The sequence below is a fragment of the Bos mutus genome, chromosome 28 (assembly GCF_027580195.1).
Source record: "Bos mutus isolate GX-2022 chromosome 28, NWIPB_WYAK_1.1, whole genome shotgun sequence".
Lineage (NCBI taxonomy): Eukaryota > Metazoa > Chordata > Mammalia > Artiodactyla > Bovidae > Bos > Bos mutus.
In genome coordinates, this window is record NC_091644.1 from 6,367,780 (window position 1) to 6,384,840 (window position 17,061).

Sequence of the window (17,061 nt, forward strand, 5' to 3'; positions counted from 1 at the left end):
GCTTTAGGAGGCATAGGTGAAGGGATCAGGGACATTTGGCTTTGACAGAAGAAATCTTGGCAGAATATGTGGGCTGTATTCAGAGATCAGAAATGGTGTTAGTGGAAAAAGATAAGCTTTGTGGCCCTAGATGGCATAATCAGGAGAGTAGACTCAATGGGGTAGAATTTGGCTAATTCAAGTGGTCCTTCTTTGGTTACTGCCCAAAATCTAAAGACACGTATATTCCATTGTAAAAATCTTTATTAGTCTGAAAAGCTCAACACAGGCATCTCAGTTTCTCCTGTGATCAGTTGTCATTGCCACTGGTTAGCATTAGAGATTCTCCATGCTCTGTCATGAAAGGAAAGAGGACCTGATTTTGTCAAGAGTTAGAGAAGCCCAAGCCTCTTAGAACACAGTGTCCTTGTCAGGACATTAGTTTTCAGCTTTCTCTGCTGGGAGGATGATGAGAAAATTTCTCTTCTACCTCTTCTAGCCTAGTATTTTTAGATGAAGCTGGTGAATGAACGTCAGACAGCCCAGCTGGCCTGGATATACGCGTTCCTTTCTCAGTTGCCCGTGAGTACGTGCTCTGAAACAAATAGGTTCTCACAGCCTTCTCTGGTTGTCTGAAAGAGAAGCACGTCAGCTGAGACACTTATTAAAATTCCGTATGCTCTGGTCCTTTCTCTTCAGATCTAGATTAGTAGATGGGGGTGGGGCTGAGTCTTTATGTAAGTTGTGCCTCGGGGGCTCTGACCAGGCAGCCTTGGGAAGCGCTTGTGTAGGGAGAAAGAAACGATTATGAGCTCTTGCAGACTCCTTCACATCAAGGTATTTGTTAGACCAGGCACAGTATATCCTAAGGCTGGCAATGTGCTCACACTTGGAATTGACTTGGAAGGACAGTAGAGGTACGAGTCCCAGACTGATCCTTCTTTCTGGATCAGAGAAACTGGGTGGAAAGTGCTAGAAGCTGGGAGATAGAAGACTGAAAGGTGTGCTGTGGCTTCCCCCACCCCACCCCCACCCCCTGCATGGCCAAGGCTGAGCAAGCAGGACCCAGTGACTCCGCCTTCTTAGCCTTTGCTCTTGTCCTTCTGAAGCTTCAGAGGTCGCTGCCCACCAGGTTCAGCAGGGCATTCTTGTAGTCACCGCTTGTGTCTTCCTGAGGACAGGAGGGACATGAGATTTAGAAGGGAGTTTGGTTAGAAGGACATTGACCTGGCTTGGAGTCCCCTCCATCAGGAGCTCTTATTACTAGGAGCTGTGCTTCCTGGGGGGAGTCCTGGCACATGCTTGTACTGGTTCCTATGTCACTGCCCCCTCACTGTCACCTATCTTTCCTTGTTTTCCATTTCAGGCTGTTCCTACTGCCACCACGCACCCCCACCCCTCACCCTGACCACCTATTGCTGCATTCTGAAACTTCTGAAAGGGAGAATGTCTTTTTAATGTCTCATAAGCCGTGTGTTTCTTGAAAAGTATAGTGAACAATAGGCATTTGTAGAATAACTAGACTTGACTTAGTAGCCAGTGAAGACTTAGGAATATATTTCTCATGACTTGACTTTTGTTAATGAAACTGTCAAGGCCTCAATTGACATTAACAGCTAGAAGAGCTATTTCTCTTAAAGTTATAGCAGTGTGATAATTGCTCTGCATTTTCTCAACTCTAGAATGTTCACTGATGGGAATCATGTTAGGCAACCCACTGAAGCTCATATGATTTATCTCCTTTAAATGTTGCTGCCAGGATTACTTAAATCTGTATTCGAATGCTACTCCTCAATTCCTACTAAACTACTCTCATTGACTCTTCAGATATGGTTCATTCTGCAAGGATTTGGTGTGTCATTTTCAAAGGGGTAACCGTAACACAAAGGCAAAGCTAACTTTCTGGGTGAACAGGGACCTCCACTAGTCACACCGGCCTCCTTGTGATCCCTGTGTGTACCACACAGCAATGAATGCAAGTGTGATACTCCCTGGGAAGGGATGGACACATGTGACTGATGGCATTGGTCACAGCATTCGGGTTTCCCAGCAAGGTCTCTGTTTCAAACTGGTGTTAGAATTGGGAGCTCATGACTCACCATGATCATGCTGCTGAGGGTTTTGCCGTACATCTTCTTGAACTGATTCTTGATAAGATTTAAGTCAATCTCACTCCTGGAAACGATGTTTCTTATCAGGGTCCCATCCAGAGTCCCTGCTCCCTGGATAAAACACAGCAATCAACCATCACTTCCTGCCTTCCTGGTCCACCTTTGTGACAATGACAAGTCTATGTTGGGTCCCAGGGGCTTTTGTAGGGGATGGGGAAACAGGAAGGACAGTGAAGCAGTGTGTGTTTGATTTGATTCTGGACACAAAATTCTCTTTGCTCCAGGAACAAGACCTCTTCCTAGGGCAGCAACATCGTGAACTCTGCTTAACTGGACAATTCACAGGCACAACCCTCCCTCTCACTTTCACCCTTGAATACTCTTATGTCAGAAGGAGCCACAGGGCCACAGGGATCCCACAGCCTTTTTCATTTTCCTGGCCAGATGTAGCCAGAGAGTCTGGGGTTCTTGCTTCAGGTAATGTTAACATCCACCAATCAGAAGAGGTGGGCGCTCACCTTAACCTTCAGGAATTATTTTGACTATCTATCTTCCAATGTGGGTCCAGATACCACAACCTGCACCTAATCTGAGCATTTGAACAGCTGTCTGAGTGACCAGTGCAGCCTTTTGGACAATAGGCAAACCCAGATCGGCACTCTGGCACACACAGGAGAGTTGAATGTGTCCATTCAAAGGGTGCCTTGACCTCCTGGCAATCCTGTGCTTTCTCAAGGAAGCCACTTGGACAATAATAAATAAATTAAAAGGACAATTGCACTGACTTGGGTTCAAATCAAGGCTTTGCCATGTATCAGCTACATGCGACCTTGAGCACGGTTTCGCCATCTCTGGGAAGGCAGATGGGAGGGCGGACTGCACCATGAAGTGTCAGAGGACTGCGGTGAAAGCTCAGGGCCATGAACACCTGGGCGTGCACCTGCCCAGATCCAGCCTTCAGGAGATGCGGCTTCCCTTCCCTAGCCTCGATTTGCCCACTGAGAACTAAAACCAGCCTGATGCACAAGAGGCTGGGATAAGAGGAGACCTAAGTGTGGAAGAACTGGGTGGTGGCTCTGAGCTCCTTGGCTTTGCGGCTGGTGCCATGTAGGACTGAGGGCCACGCACGCAGAAAACAGAACAGTTACCTTCATGGCGAAGTAAAGGCGCTCCGCAAAGTAGCCGTGGAGGTTCCGGGTGCACTTCACTGCAAAGAGGAAAGTTCTGTTAGCAACCAGGGGCTGTGGGCAGCGTTGTGTACATGTTTCTTTATTTATGTCTTGCTTTGGGTCCTAAGGGTTGTGCAAATCTCGGCCTATTTATTGGTGCTCTGCCTAGTCCTGAAGGCTTTGTGTCAGGAGGGGTGGGGCAGGGAGGGAAGCCCAGGGACTGGCCACAGGTGCAAAGGCCCGGAGCAGGCAGACAGAAGGGCAGGATGTGACACGCACTGGGGCCCCAGGCTTGGTCTGGCCCATCGGACCACAGCCCCGCCAAGGGAGTCCCTGGGCTCTGACATTCCAGAGACAGCTCCGCTAAGAGTCCATCCACACAGCTCCAAGGAGGAGCCACCATTGTGGGACCACTGGTTTCTGAGTGTCACTTGTCAGAGCCCCTGCGGAATGAATTCCCCTGTGACACATGGGGCTTGGCTCCAGAGCAGCTGGCCCCACACTCTCTTCCATGGATGCTGTTTAGAGACTGAGTGTCTGGGTGGGGAGGTTGGCGTTTTGACCCAAGGCAGCAGAAAGAGGAGGGCTCTGAGGGAGACAGGCACGAGTTTGAACCCTGCCTGACGGCGCTGTGTTAGTGACTTGATCTCGCTGTCGTGCCCTGCCCTCACATGTGAAGACAGTGATGTGAGTCTTCAAGGAGTAATCAGCAGGAAGGGCCCAGAAAGGCACCGCACGGTCTTGCTTTTCCTTGCCTGTAGATTTATTTAGGAGTTGCTTAAGGGCAGAGGCTGCCATGGGAGCTGAGACTGGAGTAGGGGTCATGTTTAGATGGTCTGGCATAGATTACATTTATCACAGCACTCAAAGGTGCCTGGGGAGTGTCAGATGTCCCAATCAACTTTTAGGGACCAGGACATACTGTGAAGCTCCCAGGCTACTCGGCAACCAATGGGGACAACCTGATGTGGAGGTGACCTTGGCTCTATTATGGTAGGGAGGAGGAAAGTCCCTCTGCTCTGGGCCTCAGTTCTTCATTCTGCAATGACTCTTCTGCCTGTCACTTTGGCTCTGGACCCCAGGATGCGCTCTGGAATGGGTCCTCCTACATGAACCTGACCTCATGCTTGGGGGACAGTTCTCAGTGTTCCCCAGCATCAGACGACCCATCACTCAGTTTGGACTCCAACTACACTTCATCATTTCTTCAGTCAGCAACTGAGGCACGGAACAGACCCCTGACTGAGGTCCTGCTAGTTGGCTATTTTCGGACCTTCACAATCAAAGCCAGAATGTTCTCTGTGTGGCTGCTGTGGGTGAACATCACCCCTGGGTCTTGCGCAATCCTGCAAGTGTGTGCATACACATACATTCATGTACTCAGACACCTCCACACACACACTCATACACAACGACACACACAGTGCTGGGAACTACATGGGCAGCACAGGGAGTGATCTCGGGCAGGACAGAGCACTTTGAGGGCTCTGGGTCTTCCCTAGTAGCTCCAGTGTCCTGGGTGGATGGTACATGCTGAGTGGGGGCTGATATGGAGGTTTACCTTGATTGATGGTGAGCACAGGGACCCAGCACTTGCCATTGAGCTCTGGGCCCTCCGCCCTTTGATGCTGCCCCTCCCCAGGGCCCCAGGGCCGGGAGGCACATGTGTACCTGGGCATGGAGCTCCGTCTCTTACCTACTGTAAGCATGGCCTCCTCCAGCGACCCATGGGTCTCACTCTTGATGCTGTCCTCAATGCTCTTGTTGGCAATTTTCTCATATTCTTCAAACACTGTGGAGAGAGCCTTCTCTTAGCCGACATGTGCACTCAGCCTGACATCCCCCAACATCTTACATCAGAGACTATACATCAATTCACCACCCCTGATTTCCACTTGGTTGCTGGGAAAAGGGTCCCGGGATCCTCAGCCCTCTCCCCAGCTCCATGTCTTGACGTGGTCACACTGAGTATTCAGTATGAAGGGAGAGGCACCGACCCCTCATGGTCCTGACATTGCCTCCCTGCCTCCCCCGTACCTCTCATCAGGTGTGTGGCGCTGCGTGTACACAGGATAGTGATGAACTTCATCTCATCCGTCCCACAGATCTTCTCACCCGCTGCGTACAGATCCTGGCACGCGGACACCCATGACAACCAGTGAAGGTGAGCAAGGGGGTGAAGGACCACCCTCGGTCCACCCTGCCAGGTCGGCATTCTCCTCTCCTTCATCATCTTTTTGACGGGGAGCCTGCTATTCCCATGGTTAAATTCTCTTCTTCGGGCTGCTCTAGGAACGGCCCTGCCTCGCCCTGGGCTTCACCCTGCCTCTAGGCAGTTATAAGCGCTCTGCCAGCAGGCAGATCTATAGAGATCTGGAAGCACACATCTGGGCCTCGGACGCCCAGCACCCCCAGATTCGAAAGCTGAGTTGGGTCTCAGCCTAGCATCATCAGAAAAGCCCTTCCTCCCCCACTGCCCCGCCTGGAGTCTAGATGGCAGAGGGTGGGGCCAGGTGGCCAGGAAGGCAGAAGCTGCTGAGGGGTAGCCTCACCTGTGCATCTTGCAGGGCCAATCCTGGGTCCACATAACCACTCAAGTCATCTCTGCTGCCCTAGGAACAGGAGAGGTGACTCTGTAAGGTAGGCTGGCTGAGCAGAGCAGCCTGGGCGGAGGGGACAGCTGGGCAGGCAGGTGGATAGTTATCCTATCTGGGCCTTGGCTCTCTCATCTGTAAAATGAGAGTTGTAAGAAATGCCCCAAGTGGGATGGGGAATTCATTGAGCAAAAGTAAGCGCCATGCCTGGCATGGGACCTGGTGGTCAGGACCTGCCCAATGATGTGCCCTCTTCTCCTGCTTCCTGGAGAAGTGCAGGGGCTCTGCAATGAGGGCCTTCCAACCATGCTGGGATGAAGCCAGTGAGCCCAGGCCCTAGTGGTTGTAACACACCCTTGTCCCCACCTCACCCAACCCCAGCAGCTCTGGCCAAGAGTGGCTCTCTGGGAGTGGGGAGTGGCTGGGATCCCCCAGACAAGGGGTTCCCAGGATCCAGGGCTGTGATACCTGCAGGAGGCACACCAGAATCCTCTCCAGGTAGCCACTGGTGTCTGCTTTGATGTCTTCTTCCAGGTTGGACCCATAGTCTGCAGGGGATCAGGACCGTGAAACTTAAACCTGCTCTTCTCCTCTCAGCCCCGTTTCCCACACTTCTCCTGACTAAAGCCTTCTAGGAAGGATGAGTCTTTGGTACAGACAGTGTCTGCACTGTGCAAGTGTCTGAGAGGCAGAGGCTCCCCACTGGTTGTCGTTCAGGGCAAGGAAGAGACATGGGTTGCTGGCCAGGCTCAAAACACAGAGATGGGCCAGTCTAGAGAGCCTGAGCAAGCTCCATTTCATCATGTGGCTCATCAAGCCAGAACCTTCACACAGACTCCTCACCAGCCAGACCTTGAGGAAGAGGGCTTTGCCTTGCATACCATGGACTCCACGATAGCTAGCTTGGGCTCCACATCCCCCACCACTGAAATGGGGCCCTGCATGGTCCCTGGGGTCAGCCTATGCCCAGCCAGGAAGGTACCAGCCCCACCATGCACTGCTGAAAAATTTTGTGGCCTGCAGCACTGCCATACTCTCAAGGGGCAGAGTTTAGTGTCTGCATGCCCTTCCCTCCAGCAAGCAGCCTGTGAGTTTAGGGAGCTTAGCAGCTAAGCCTGAGCCATATCTGACCTCACTATCAGGCATGGGATTTGGAACACAGTGGGTGCTCAAGTGTGGAAAAGCCCAGAAAGAGTCCTTTCCAATGCGGCACAGTACACTTCTTGTCTCTTTATTCCTTGCTACGCTGCCAAAGCTCATGGCTATTCCCAAGCTAGCCTTTAACTCAGGGCCCACATCTTCTCTTCTTGACAGGCCCCTTACCTTCCTCGTATGCCTTCATTATCTCCTGCAGCTGGTTCTTGGTCCGAGAAGCCAGAATTTCGATGATGACACCCTCTTTGGTTCCTATGCCCTGTGGATAAAAATCTCTGCTTACTGGAGAGGACCGTTTGCATGGTCCTGCTATGTCCACACCCTTTTTTTGTCAAGAGGCACGAGCAAGAGCCCTAGGAAGATCTCATCATCACTCTGCTGGGAGGCCTCTGCTGGAGGATGTTACTAGAGGAATCCACCTGCATTTGTCTCCAGTGGTGGCTGTTATGGGCAAGTGATGTGATGGGAAAACTGGGTTTCAGCTTGCCCCTCCATAGCTGGGTGGTCCCAAATAGGTTGCTCGACCTCCCTAAGCCTAAGGATCCTCATCAGGACACAGGGATAATAAATCACCCCCGCCGGCGGTGGAGGGAATAGATGTAAAATGCCCAGCAGGTCCATGTACACAGTAAGTGACCTTTCCATGGAGATAATTTTTGTTCCTTGGTCCTGACTCCTGAATCATCTTCAAATGCAAAAGGATCAATGGGAAGTAAAGGGAAATTGGAGAACCAGGCATGAGACAGCAGAGGCTGGTTCCTAATTCCTGCACACCTGGTCTAGTGGTGTCCCTAGAAGGACTGATTCTGGCTTTATCAAGACCAGATGACGCAGGAGGTCAGTCTGTTTGGTGGCAGTCTGAGTGACAGGAATGGAGTAAAGGGACAAAGTAGGTGATTAAACAGTTAATCCCACTAGGGGATGGTCAACAGAGAAAAAATGTGGGAGAGCCCTGTAAGTTAATGGTCACTTAGGAAAACAGGTTTACTTAACCACAAAACCAAGCAGCCTTGCTTAGCAACAAAACTCTGCAACAGAAACATGAGACATTCCCCCAGACAATGAAACAATGGTGGGATGAGACCCACATCCTGCCCAGGGAGCTCAGTAAGCTAATGATTGCCAGGACAGGCTCTTCTGCCTGCACTAAAAACAAAAATTAAGGAAAAGGAGATCTTATATTGAAAACTGAGATGATTTACTATATTTTAGTATACATTACAGCCTTTTTGCTCATTTCCACTGTTTCATGACAGTCCCGGTTTGACTATTTAGGAACAAGAAAATCCCCTACCCATCGTGGAGGAGGAAATGATGATTGAAGTTTGGCGTCCTGTCAAGAATGAGGAAGAAGGTGGTCTTCTCCCCCTCCCCACTTTTCCTTTGATTATAAAACTGTAGCCCACTTAGCCTCACAAGCTTTCTATTCTAATAAATCACTTATCTGTCACTTTGTCTCTCACCAAATTCTTTCTGCTCTGAGACAGAAGAACCTATGTTCTACTAAGTCCTGAAATGCATCCTATGGTCTCAAGCTCCTAGCTTGCTGAGCTCATTCCAAACAGTGGCTCGAGGAGAGTTTGGAGCTCCCTGTGCCAAGCTCTCTGGGGAAAGGAGTCCTGGACATCATCCCCTCATTCAGTCCTTGTAAGTGATTCTTCCCCTTCCCCAGCCAACTTGCTTGGTTACCTTCATGGCATCATATAGCTCCTTGGCTTCGTATCTGTATGGCGGGTACATGAGGGCTATGATGAGCCTCTCAAACTTGCCACTCAGCTCCGACTTCAAGGTCTCGATGAGATCCTAAGGCAGGAAGAGGGAATGATGATATTCTGGGTGCTGCACCCACTGGAGTGCTGGCGAGGATGGTGGTGGGGCCCAGGGGCTCTGGCGAGATTCCCAAGTAGGCTCTGCCATGTGCTGGTGCTGGCTGGGGTTTCTTGGGCCAGCAACTCAGCCTCTCTGAGTATCATTATCCTTCCCTGTGGAATAGATACCATGGCATCCCTGCTTCATGCCATTGCTTAGGGGACTGGCAGAGAGATGCCAAGCCCTTTTTCAGTGCAGTGTTGGACACACCATCATCCCTAAATACAAGTTTGTCATTACTCGCCATCGAGTCCCTGTCATTTAGCCCATAGACACTCAACAAATGAATGAAATGAATTAAGGAATCTACTTTATGCATGTCTCCCTCTAAGGGCACTTGTGTTTGCAAGAAGCCACAAGGCCACACACAGCTCATCTCCTCACAGCTAAAGGACCAATGGCCTTTTCAGATCTAGATTTCAAACCCAACCTTGTTTCTTACAGGCTCTGGAGACTTGGACAACATCCCCTACCTCTCAGAACATCAGTTTCCTCTAACATCAAATGCAGAGAATAATACATAGCTGTGAAGGTTAAGAGAGAGAAATTATTTTTTAAAAGAGCATATTGGTTTCTCATATGCAGTGCTTGGGTTTTGCCACTCGTCTTTCTGTGTTAAATGTCCACATTATTGATGTGTGCCGATGGAGGCTTCCAGCTACCACGACTCTGCATGCATTTATTACTCTCTCTAGCTGGCACACCAATGTCTGGCTCTGTCCTGGGGGCAGCGGGACGAGGGACAAAGCCAGACTGTGCTCCCTGCCCTTGGATTCCCCCCACGGCAAGAGGGAAAGTGCACGCGAATGGCAGCTCCAATGTGAGGAGACCACCCCGTCGCACGGCACAGGGCCGAGTCTGCCCTGCATCCCTGGCATGTAGGAAAGAAAAGGGCCTTCCAGGCTCAGGAAATTGGACAAGCAAAGTGTAGAGGCAGGGAAATAGCTCAGGGGTGGGGCCCTGGAGCAAATGTAAGGGAGCAAGTGAGAGAGAGGTTGGGAAACGTGTGGTGGGGAGCCATCTGTAAGTAAGTTTTCTAGGTAAAACACAGGATGATGAGTTAAATCTGATTTTCAGAGATAAAATGCACCATATTTTCAGCATATGTCCCAAATGCCGGTGTCGCCAGTGGGCGGGGCTCCTGGTCAGCTGGAGCTCGTCCAGCACGCTGCTGCCTCCCCGGTTATCTCCGGCGGCAGCAGTCTCCACAGCCCACCTGTGCACACGTGCCCGCCCTTACCTTGCCAAACTGAGCCTTGAAGGACTTGGCGATCTGCTGCCGCTGTGCGTTGCTTCTCTTCGTGAGCACGTCGATGATGGCCTGCTCGTTGGTCCCTGCAGGGGCATGGCATGAGCACCCCCCATTTCCCCCAGGGGCTGATGGGGGCTGGGGAGGAGGGAGGGCAGCTGCGTGGTGGCCAAGCAGTGGGGACGCATAACCTGGAAAGCTCCCGAACCTGGTGATTTTCATGGTGGAGACAAGACAGACAGAAAATCTACCTGTCCACCCCTGGCCCACACAATGTGGGTGCAGCCCAGGCTCAGCTTCACAGTGCTGGGCTCTGAGGCCCCTCTGGTCGTCTGATCTGCTCTGGACGTCGCCCAGGGCTCACGTCCAGCCCTGACCTCCCTCGTGCTGGTGACTGTGGGGGATGGTGGGGACAGAGGATCCAGAAAACCAGATCTGATTCCCGGCGCACTGACTGGGTGGACAGGAAGCCAGTGGCTCTCCAAGCCACTGCATTTTTTCTTTGGGAAATGCAGATAATAATAAAGATTTCATAGGAAACAGGGGACAGAAAATCCCTTCTCAGTTTGTCTGGGAATGGCAGTTTTTGTTAATGCCCCAGTTCACCAGTTGGAGCCAGTGACAGGGTAAATCCCGCCTAGGGTGACAACATGAGGGCTGTCTGGGCTGGGTTATCCTAATCCCAGCGGGCTCCAGCCAGCCATCAGGAAAGCAGACGCTGGAGACAGGACGGAGCCGGCCCTGTGGCCAGCCTAAGCCGGGGTGGGGGGAGATGCTGCAGAGTCTGCCTGGCTGGAGCCCCCTGGGACTAGGTCAGCCCCCACCATTCCCAGTATTGTCCCATCTGAAATTCACAGTGACACACAGGGCCCGGAGTTCTTGGGGCTATTTTACGAGTGCGAAAGCTCAGGCTGAGTGAGGGGAGGTCCCTGCACAAGGGCATGCAGGAACACTTGGCAAGTGGTCTCCTGCTTCCCACCCCTGTTGCTCACAGCCGCCCTCCCACCTGCAGTCTTCAGGCCCCTGTAGACCTGTGCTGGGGAAGGTGGGCCCTGTGTGATTCTCTGGCTGCCAGTAGACGATGGGGAGACCCTGACTCCCAAGGGTGTGAGCAGAGGGGTCTTGAGCAGAATGGCAGAGCCCCAGAGAGTCACTGAGTTCCCGTATCAAGGCCACTCACCAATCCCCTTCATGGCTTTGTAGAGAGTCTCTGCGTCAGGGTCTGGGTTGAAGTGGGGGCTGCCCTTCACTGAGACACCCTCTTGTTCAACCTGCAAGAGAATCCAGGCCTGCTCAGCGCAGGAGGGGGGAAAGCAGTGTGCCTTGCAGCTGCCTCAGCGGGGTGGGCACCAGCTCGGCCCCTGCCGACCAGCCGCTGAGCCTCCATCCATCCTGGACATGCCTGTTCTCCCAGGGCAGGTGGAGGCTGCAGCTTCTGGATATGCTAGTTTCTGGCAGACTGTGCTGAGGAAGGGGCACCTTCGTCCACTCGGCATCAAGTTGCCATACGGCCCCCTCATGTCAGGGCTGCAGAGGCCCCACGTGCCTGTTAGCGCCTTGGTCAAGGGGAGGCCTGGAAGGAGGGGCTTCAGGCTGGAAGGAGGGGCCTTCTGAGGAGGAGTGGATCAGTGCCACCCTAAGAGATGGAATCCCAGCTCTCAGCCCTAGTGCCAGCCCTGGGGAGTTGGGACTTGTAGGCTCAGACAGTGTAGGGGAGGACCTCACAGGTAGCTGGCACTGTGGCCACTTCCAGAGCCACCGTGTCGATTGTGGGACAGCAAAAAGCGGGTCTAGAGACTGGACTCCAGCCTTCAGCTCTCCCATGGCCAGCTGCCCCGTGGGGACCATGCCTCCAACCCTTCTGCACACCCGTCCTTTGCCATGTCTCCTCTCTAGCTCTGGGTCCTTAGATCCTGAGGTAGACATTTGTTTCCTCCTTACTTGCACTTTCTGGGTTTTTGTGATGATCAATGGACTTTAAGGAAAATTTAAAAAAACAACAACAACAAAAAATTTGGGAGGATAGAGTTAGAGTAGGGGGCTTGGCCTGAAAAAGAATCATCAGGGGCTTGAGATGGGTGATGCTGAAGAGGGAGCATCCTTTAGAGTCCAGCGACGGCTTCACTGGGGTGACAGGGGTCAACCATGGAATCTCTTAGGAGATCCGCGAGGCCGAATGACCCAGGGGTTGGTCACTCCAAGGCATTAGCTGCGTAGGGAAGGGTTCCCCAGAGACCGTGGCCTGACTGTGAGGGACTGCTGGTTTCCCTGGGGGCTCTGTGGGACTGCCTCGTCTCCTCTGCAGAAAGGCCCCTTGTTTGCAGAAAGGCTCCTTGTTTTAACAGGCTGGCGCCAGTCGGAGCCACAAAACCGCTCCTATCCCTGCCCCTGTGCTGGGGTGTGGGCTCTGAATCAGGCTGTGTCTCCCTTAGGCAGTGCCATCTGAGGCAGGCAGCAGGCCCAGCCACCCCCAGGTCCCTCTAGCACCACTGGCAGGCAACAGGAAGGGACAACCCTGCTCAAAGCTGCAAGGACAATGATCGAGTACGGAAAGCCTTCATGGAGCTGGACATGCTGCCTGCAAAGTGTGCGGATGAGGCAGGAAAGCCAGATTGAGCTCAATCTGCCCTCTTCTTGAGAAGTGGGCGCTTATAAGAAAGTAGAGGGCCAGGGCACCCAGTTGAGTGTCCTGACAGCTCAGGGTCTTTCCAAGTCCTCAGGCTCTTGAGGGGCAGAGAGTTAGCTTTAGAAAAAACAGCATAATGTTCTGAAAGTTGTGAAATAAACCAGATAACCAAAGTCCCTGGGCCCTTGATTCCCAAGTCTCTAATCCAAGTCTTGCCTGAGGGCTCCTGAGACTGGTGCTCTGCAGAATTTCTCAGGTGCAAATGAACGATCCCTCTTAAGTGTGTGTTTTGGGAGATGGGCAATAAAGGAGTGGAGGGAGACTGGAGATGGGGACTGAGTTTGAAGGAGACTCAGAGACCCTTCAAATGGAAGGGAATTTAGTCCCATTGCATTTGGTCTCCCACGCGCCTGTTCAGCTACTCCTCCTATCCACCCCTCATCCACTCATCTACTCTTTCACTTATCCAGCCACCAGTCCACTCATTCATTCACTACCCAGATGTCCCACTCCCACATCATTCCATTCATCCATCCACCCATCCAGTCACCACATCCATTCATCCTTCCTCCCTTCCTTTGTCCTCCCTTTTCCCCTCCTGTTTTTCCTTCCTTCCTTCCTGGCTCTAGCTAGATCCTGAAAATGCAGAGTAGCTTCCCATCCATGGTATATCTGTAAAGATATTTTTTTTGCGTAAAAGATAAGAAGCCTTTCTGTATCCTTTGCTTGAATTTCAAATGTCTGGTGACAGATTTTCCTACTTTACTTCTTTAGCACCAAGTTTCATAGAAGAAATTATTAGAAGTAATTCCTTGTGGCAATTTGATTCAGAGAGCCTGTGTGGTCCCAGATGTTGCCCAGCTGGGTGCACGCATAGATCACAACCCTTGTTTGTGGAGTCACAAGCATCTGTTACTACTGTTAAAGATTTGAGCAGGTCCTATGTGCCAGGCTTTGTGTTTTAGAGGCTTTAGGTACTTCAGACACAATGTTCTTCTTGACGTCTTTGCCAGTGGCATTAGGTAGTTATGAATGCCCCATTTCACAGACTGGGCTTGGAGAACTTGGCAAGGCTATACAGCTAGTAAATGGTGATGCTGGACTTAACGCACAGCCTGACTCAGAAGCTCAGCTGTCTGCCGCCCCCCTGCTATCAATGACTCAACCTTTTCCAGACACTGAGGTTTCCCAGAATTCTTCCCTGAAGGAAACCTTGCCCACAGGAATGCAGGTTGTTCGTGAGTGTTGGGTCATCTCAGATCTCAGTGCTAAGCTCTGGGGCCACCCAGGGAGCTATCCTCCTGCCTCTTGCCCCAGGCTGGCACTCAGGGGCTGTGCAGCAGTTACACACCAGGCTGCATATTCTAGTCACCATGGAGTGACGGATTCAGTGGGTCTGAGGGTGTGCTCCAGAGGCAGTGTTGGTAAATAGCTTTCCGAGGCTTGTGATTTCACTGCAGTGAGAAGCCTCAGCCTCACTTTCCACACTAAGGTTTTACAGGTGAAAAGACAATTTCCTAGGAATCAGACCCCTGGATGTGAGCAGGGTGTGTTGGAGCTCCAGATATTCTATTTAAGACCAACCCCCCCCACCCCCCCACCACGTTGGAGGAAAGGTCTGTCTAGGTCCTTCCTGGGTCTTGTGTAAAGCGGGCCAGTCCATACAGAAACATTTTCACTGAAAAGATGACTCAGTCTGGCTTGTGACTCTCTGTCTATTATGTATCTGTGAAGGTCTCAGGTGAATTGCCACACCCTTGCCTTCTCCTGTCACAAGGCTGCTGGGGAGAACTTGAGAGACAAAACTTCCTCTCATGAGAGGCACAGACAGGTTCCCTCGAGCTGATCTTTCACATCCCTTGTGTCCAGTCCTGGTCTTGTTAGAGGCTCAGAGGTCATCTGTCCCTCACTGGAAGCTCAGCCAGTCTCACCTGGGGTCCACCTGTGATCTTGATGCCCTTGGCTTGTGGGTTGCCAAGCCCCACAGAGTTTGAGCTCAGCGTCAGACTGCTCAGAGTCTAACCCAGACTCCGGCATTTCCTAGCGTGGCAACCTTGGACGCCGTCTTATCCTCCTCGTGCGTCCGTTTCCTCATCTGTCAGTAAGGATACGGGCATTTCTATGGCAGAGATGTCTTGAGGCCCAAGTGAGAGATTGACACAAGAATGTCCAGGGCCCAGTACATGCTCAGGAAGTGTCATTGTCATCCCGCCAGGTTGGCCAGGTCCCTACAAGAAGGCTTTTGCCTGCCTGGCTGGGTGGGCCACAGGGATGGGCCTTTACCCTGCCCCTGATTTTGGGAGCAAGGCCCAGAATCAGGCCGCCCTGGGCAACAGCTGACTTCGGAAAGTGCCCGGCACTAGGTTCTCCCTGACACATCTGCCTCCTCAAAGGCTGGTTTCCCATCAGCTGGGATGAAGCTGGAGGCCAGCCTGGCCCTCGAGCTGTCCTGGCTGCCTCGCCAGGGCCAGACAGTCACCCTACCTTGCCCCAGGCCTCCTCTCTGTCCCTCCTGTCCCGGCCTAGCATGTCTGAATCTGAGAGCTCCTGGGAAGTGATATTTCTGACAAAGAGATTTCCTGAATTGGGATAAGCCCAGGTTGCCCACTGAGACTCACAGAGAGCCTGGGGGCGGGGACAGAGAGAGACCCCAGTTCACACTAGACCCCTGTCTGCTAGCTGTGGGATTGAGCAAGTCATTAGATGTCGCTGAGCCTCAGTTTCCTCCTCTGTCAAGTGGAAAGAGCAGCCTTTCTAGCCCAGGGCTGCCTGGGGATGAATTGAAGGTGTGCGGGGCACATCCCCCCATCCCCTCATTGAGTGGGGGATGTCACCCACTCCCCATCTTCCTCCCCTTCCGTGTTCTCACCTTGGACTCAAACCCAGGTGAAACATTCCTGAGAATCCGTGCATTCATCTGGACATAGGAGACTTAGGGGCAAAATGTGTCGTCCCTCCTAACTCAGCCATCTGTCACTGTAAATTTCACTCACAGATTTCAACTGTACAAAACCTCTGTGGGCCGGGCTGTCCTCCCATCCCGTGAGGGGTGGACATTGATGAGGCCTCCAACATCAGCTTGTTCAATCAGGATGCTCTCTAGCTCAAGTTCCTTCAGTGGCTCCCCACTGCTCTTAAGGTAGAGCCCCAGCTCCTTTGCCTGCCATGGGTGGCTCTGTAGGACCCAGCCCTGTCCTGCTTCTCTAGGTAGATCTCGCCTGATCCGCCACCCTCCCATCCAGGACCGTCAGGCCTATTTCTCTTTAAAACCAAGCTTCCCACTCTTCTGAGCCTTTGTACATTCGGTTCCCTCTCAAAGGAAACGTTTTCCTTGTTCTCTGTAAACCTGTACACACACCACACACACAGACACACAAACACACCTATCACTTAACCACGATTCCCCCTTGCTTCCAGCAGCCTGACCCCTCCATTTGGGTTCTCTCAGCCCCGCAGCTCCCCAGCTGCATTTTGAGGTCCCTTTATCTGTCCGTCTCCACTGTTTCCATTGTTTCCAGCCATGAGCATCCATGGGGCTGGGCAGTGTCTCCTTGTCTTCCTCCCCAGTGGGCAGCCCAGTCCAGTGCCTGGCCCCACAGGCAGCAGGGGTTGCCTGAGCTGACTTCTCTCTAGACCAACAGTGTGTGGGAACCCTCCCTCTTTGCTTGCTCTGCACTTACCCAAGCTTTCCACCAGGCCATGTCGTCCACCTCACCAGCACCTTTCCCCAGGGAGACGGAGATACGCTGGTCAGCCCTCCCTCCACTCAGAGACTGCACACTCACTCCGCTGCACTCAAAAGAGCAGGCAGCTTGGGGTAGGGTGTGGTAGCACCAGCAGGCAGGCCCCAGGCCCCACCCAGTACCACCCCTACTCTGACCCCACCCCCGGGCCAGGCCTAGCTCTGGGCTCCTCTTGTGGCTTTCAGGCCACACCTAGCACCAGCCCAGACCTGCCCTTGGAAATCCATTACTTGCTGCCAAATGTTTGAGCTGTGGCTGTTACACAGCCTGGAAATTCTGAGTTCCAACCTTTGAAAGCCACACTTAGTAAATGGGGCTGTTTATTCACTCTTTGCTAGACCTGATTTATATAAAAGAGGGGCCTATTTATTGCAAGGCATCTCCACAATAAACAATGCAATGGGGAGCTCTGCAAAAGACATAAAGTAGCAGCATCCTCCACATATTGGGGTGTCTCTATGCCTAGACGCCTCTTTAATCACTCTGTGTACTCTGTCCCTTTTAAGCTTTGCCACAACCCTAAGAAGCGCGTGAGTGTTCCATGTAGTATAGTAAGAAATGGAAAC

At 52.2% G+C, this 17,061-nt stretch overlaps 1 protein-coding gene across 1 annotated transcript; it reads right to left on the minus strand.

The window, feature by feature from the left end:
* Positions 1 to 225: 225 nt before the first annotated feature.
* On the minus strand, positions 226 to 16,589 carry LOC102271603 (annexin A8). The gene is made up of 12 exons (XM_005909992.3): positions 16,433 to 16,589; positions 11,307 to 11,397; positions 10,118 to 10,212; positions 8,698 to 8,811; positions 7,177 to 7,267; positions 6,322 to 6,401; positions 5,812 to 5,871; positions 5,297 to 5,390; positions 4,956 to 5,051; positions 3,239 to 3,297; positions 2,079 to 2,201; positions 226 to 1,150 (listed from the first exon to the last, which is right to left on the minus strand). The coding sequence occupies exons 1-12, from the start codon at positions 16,451 to 16,453 to the stop codon at positions 1,091 to 1,093; spliced, it is 984 nt and encodes a 327-aa protein (XP_005910054.2). The 5' UTR covers positions 16,454 to 16,589; the 3' UTR covers positions 226 to 1,090.
* Between the last annotated feature and the right edge of the window lie 472 nt (positions 16,590 to 17,061).

Bases quoted from the DNA above. Each gene is read 5' to 3' on its own strand.
- LOC102271603 (XM_005909992.3), bottom strand. From the start codon at position 16,453: ATGGCCTGGTGGAAAGCTTGG. The intron at 5,391-5,811 runs GTGAGGCTACCC...TCCGCGTGCCAG, and splicing joins TGGCCCTGCAAGATGCACAG to GATCTGTACGCAGCGGGTGA. The intron at 2,202-3,238 runs GTAACTGTTCTG...TGTTTTATCCAG, and splicing joins GCCTTTACTTCGCCATGAAG to GGAGCAGGGACTCTGGATGG.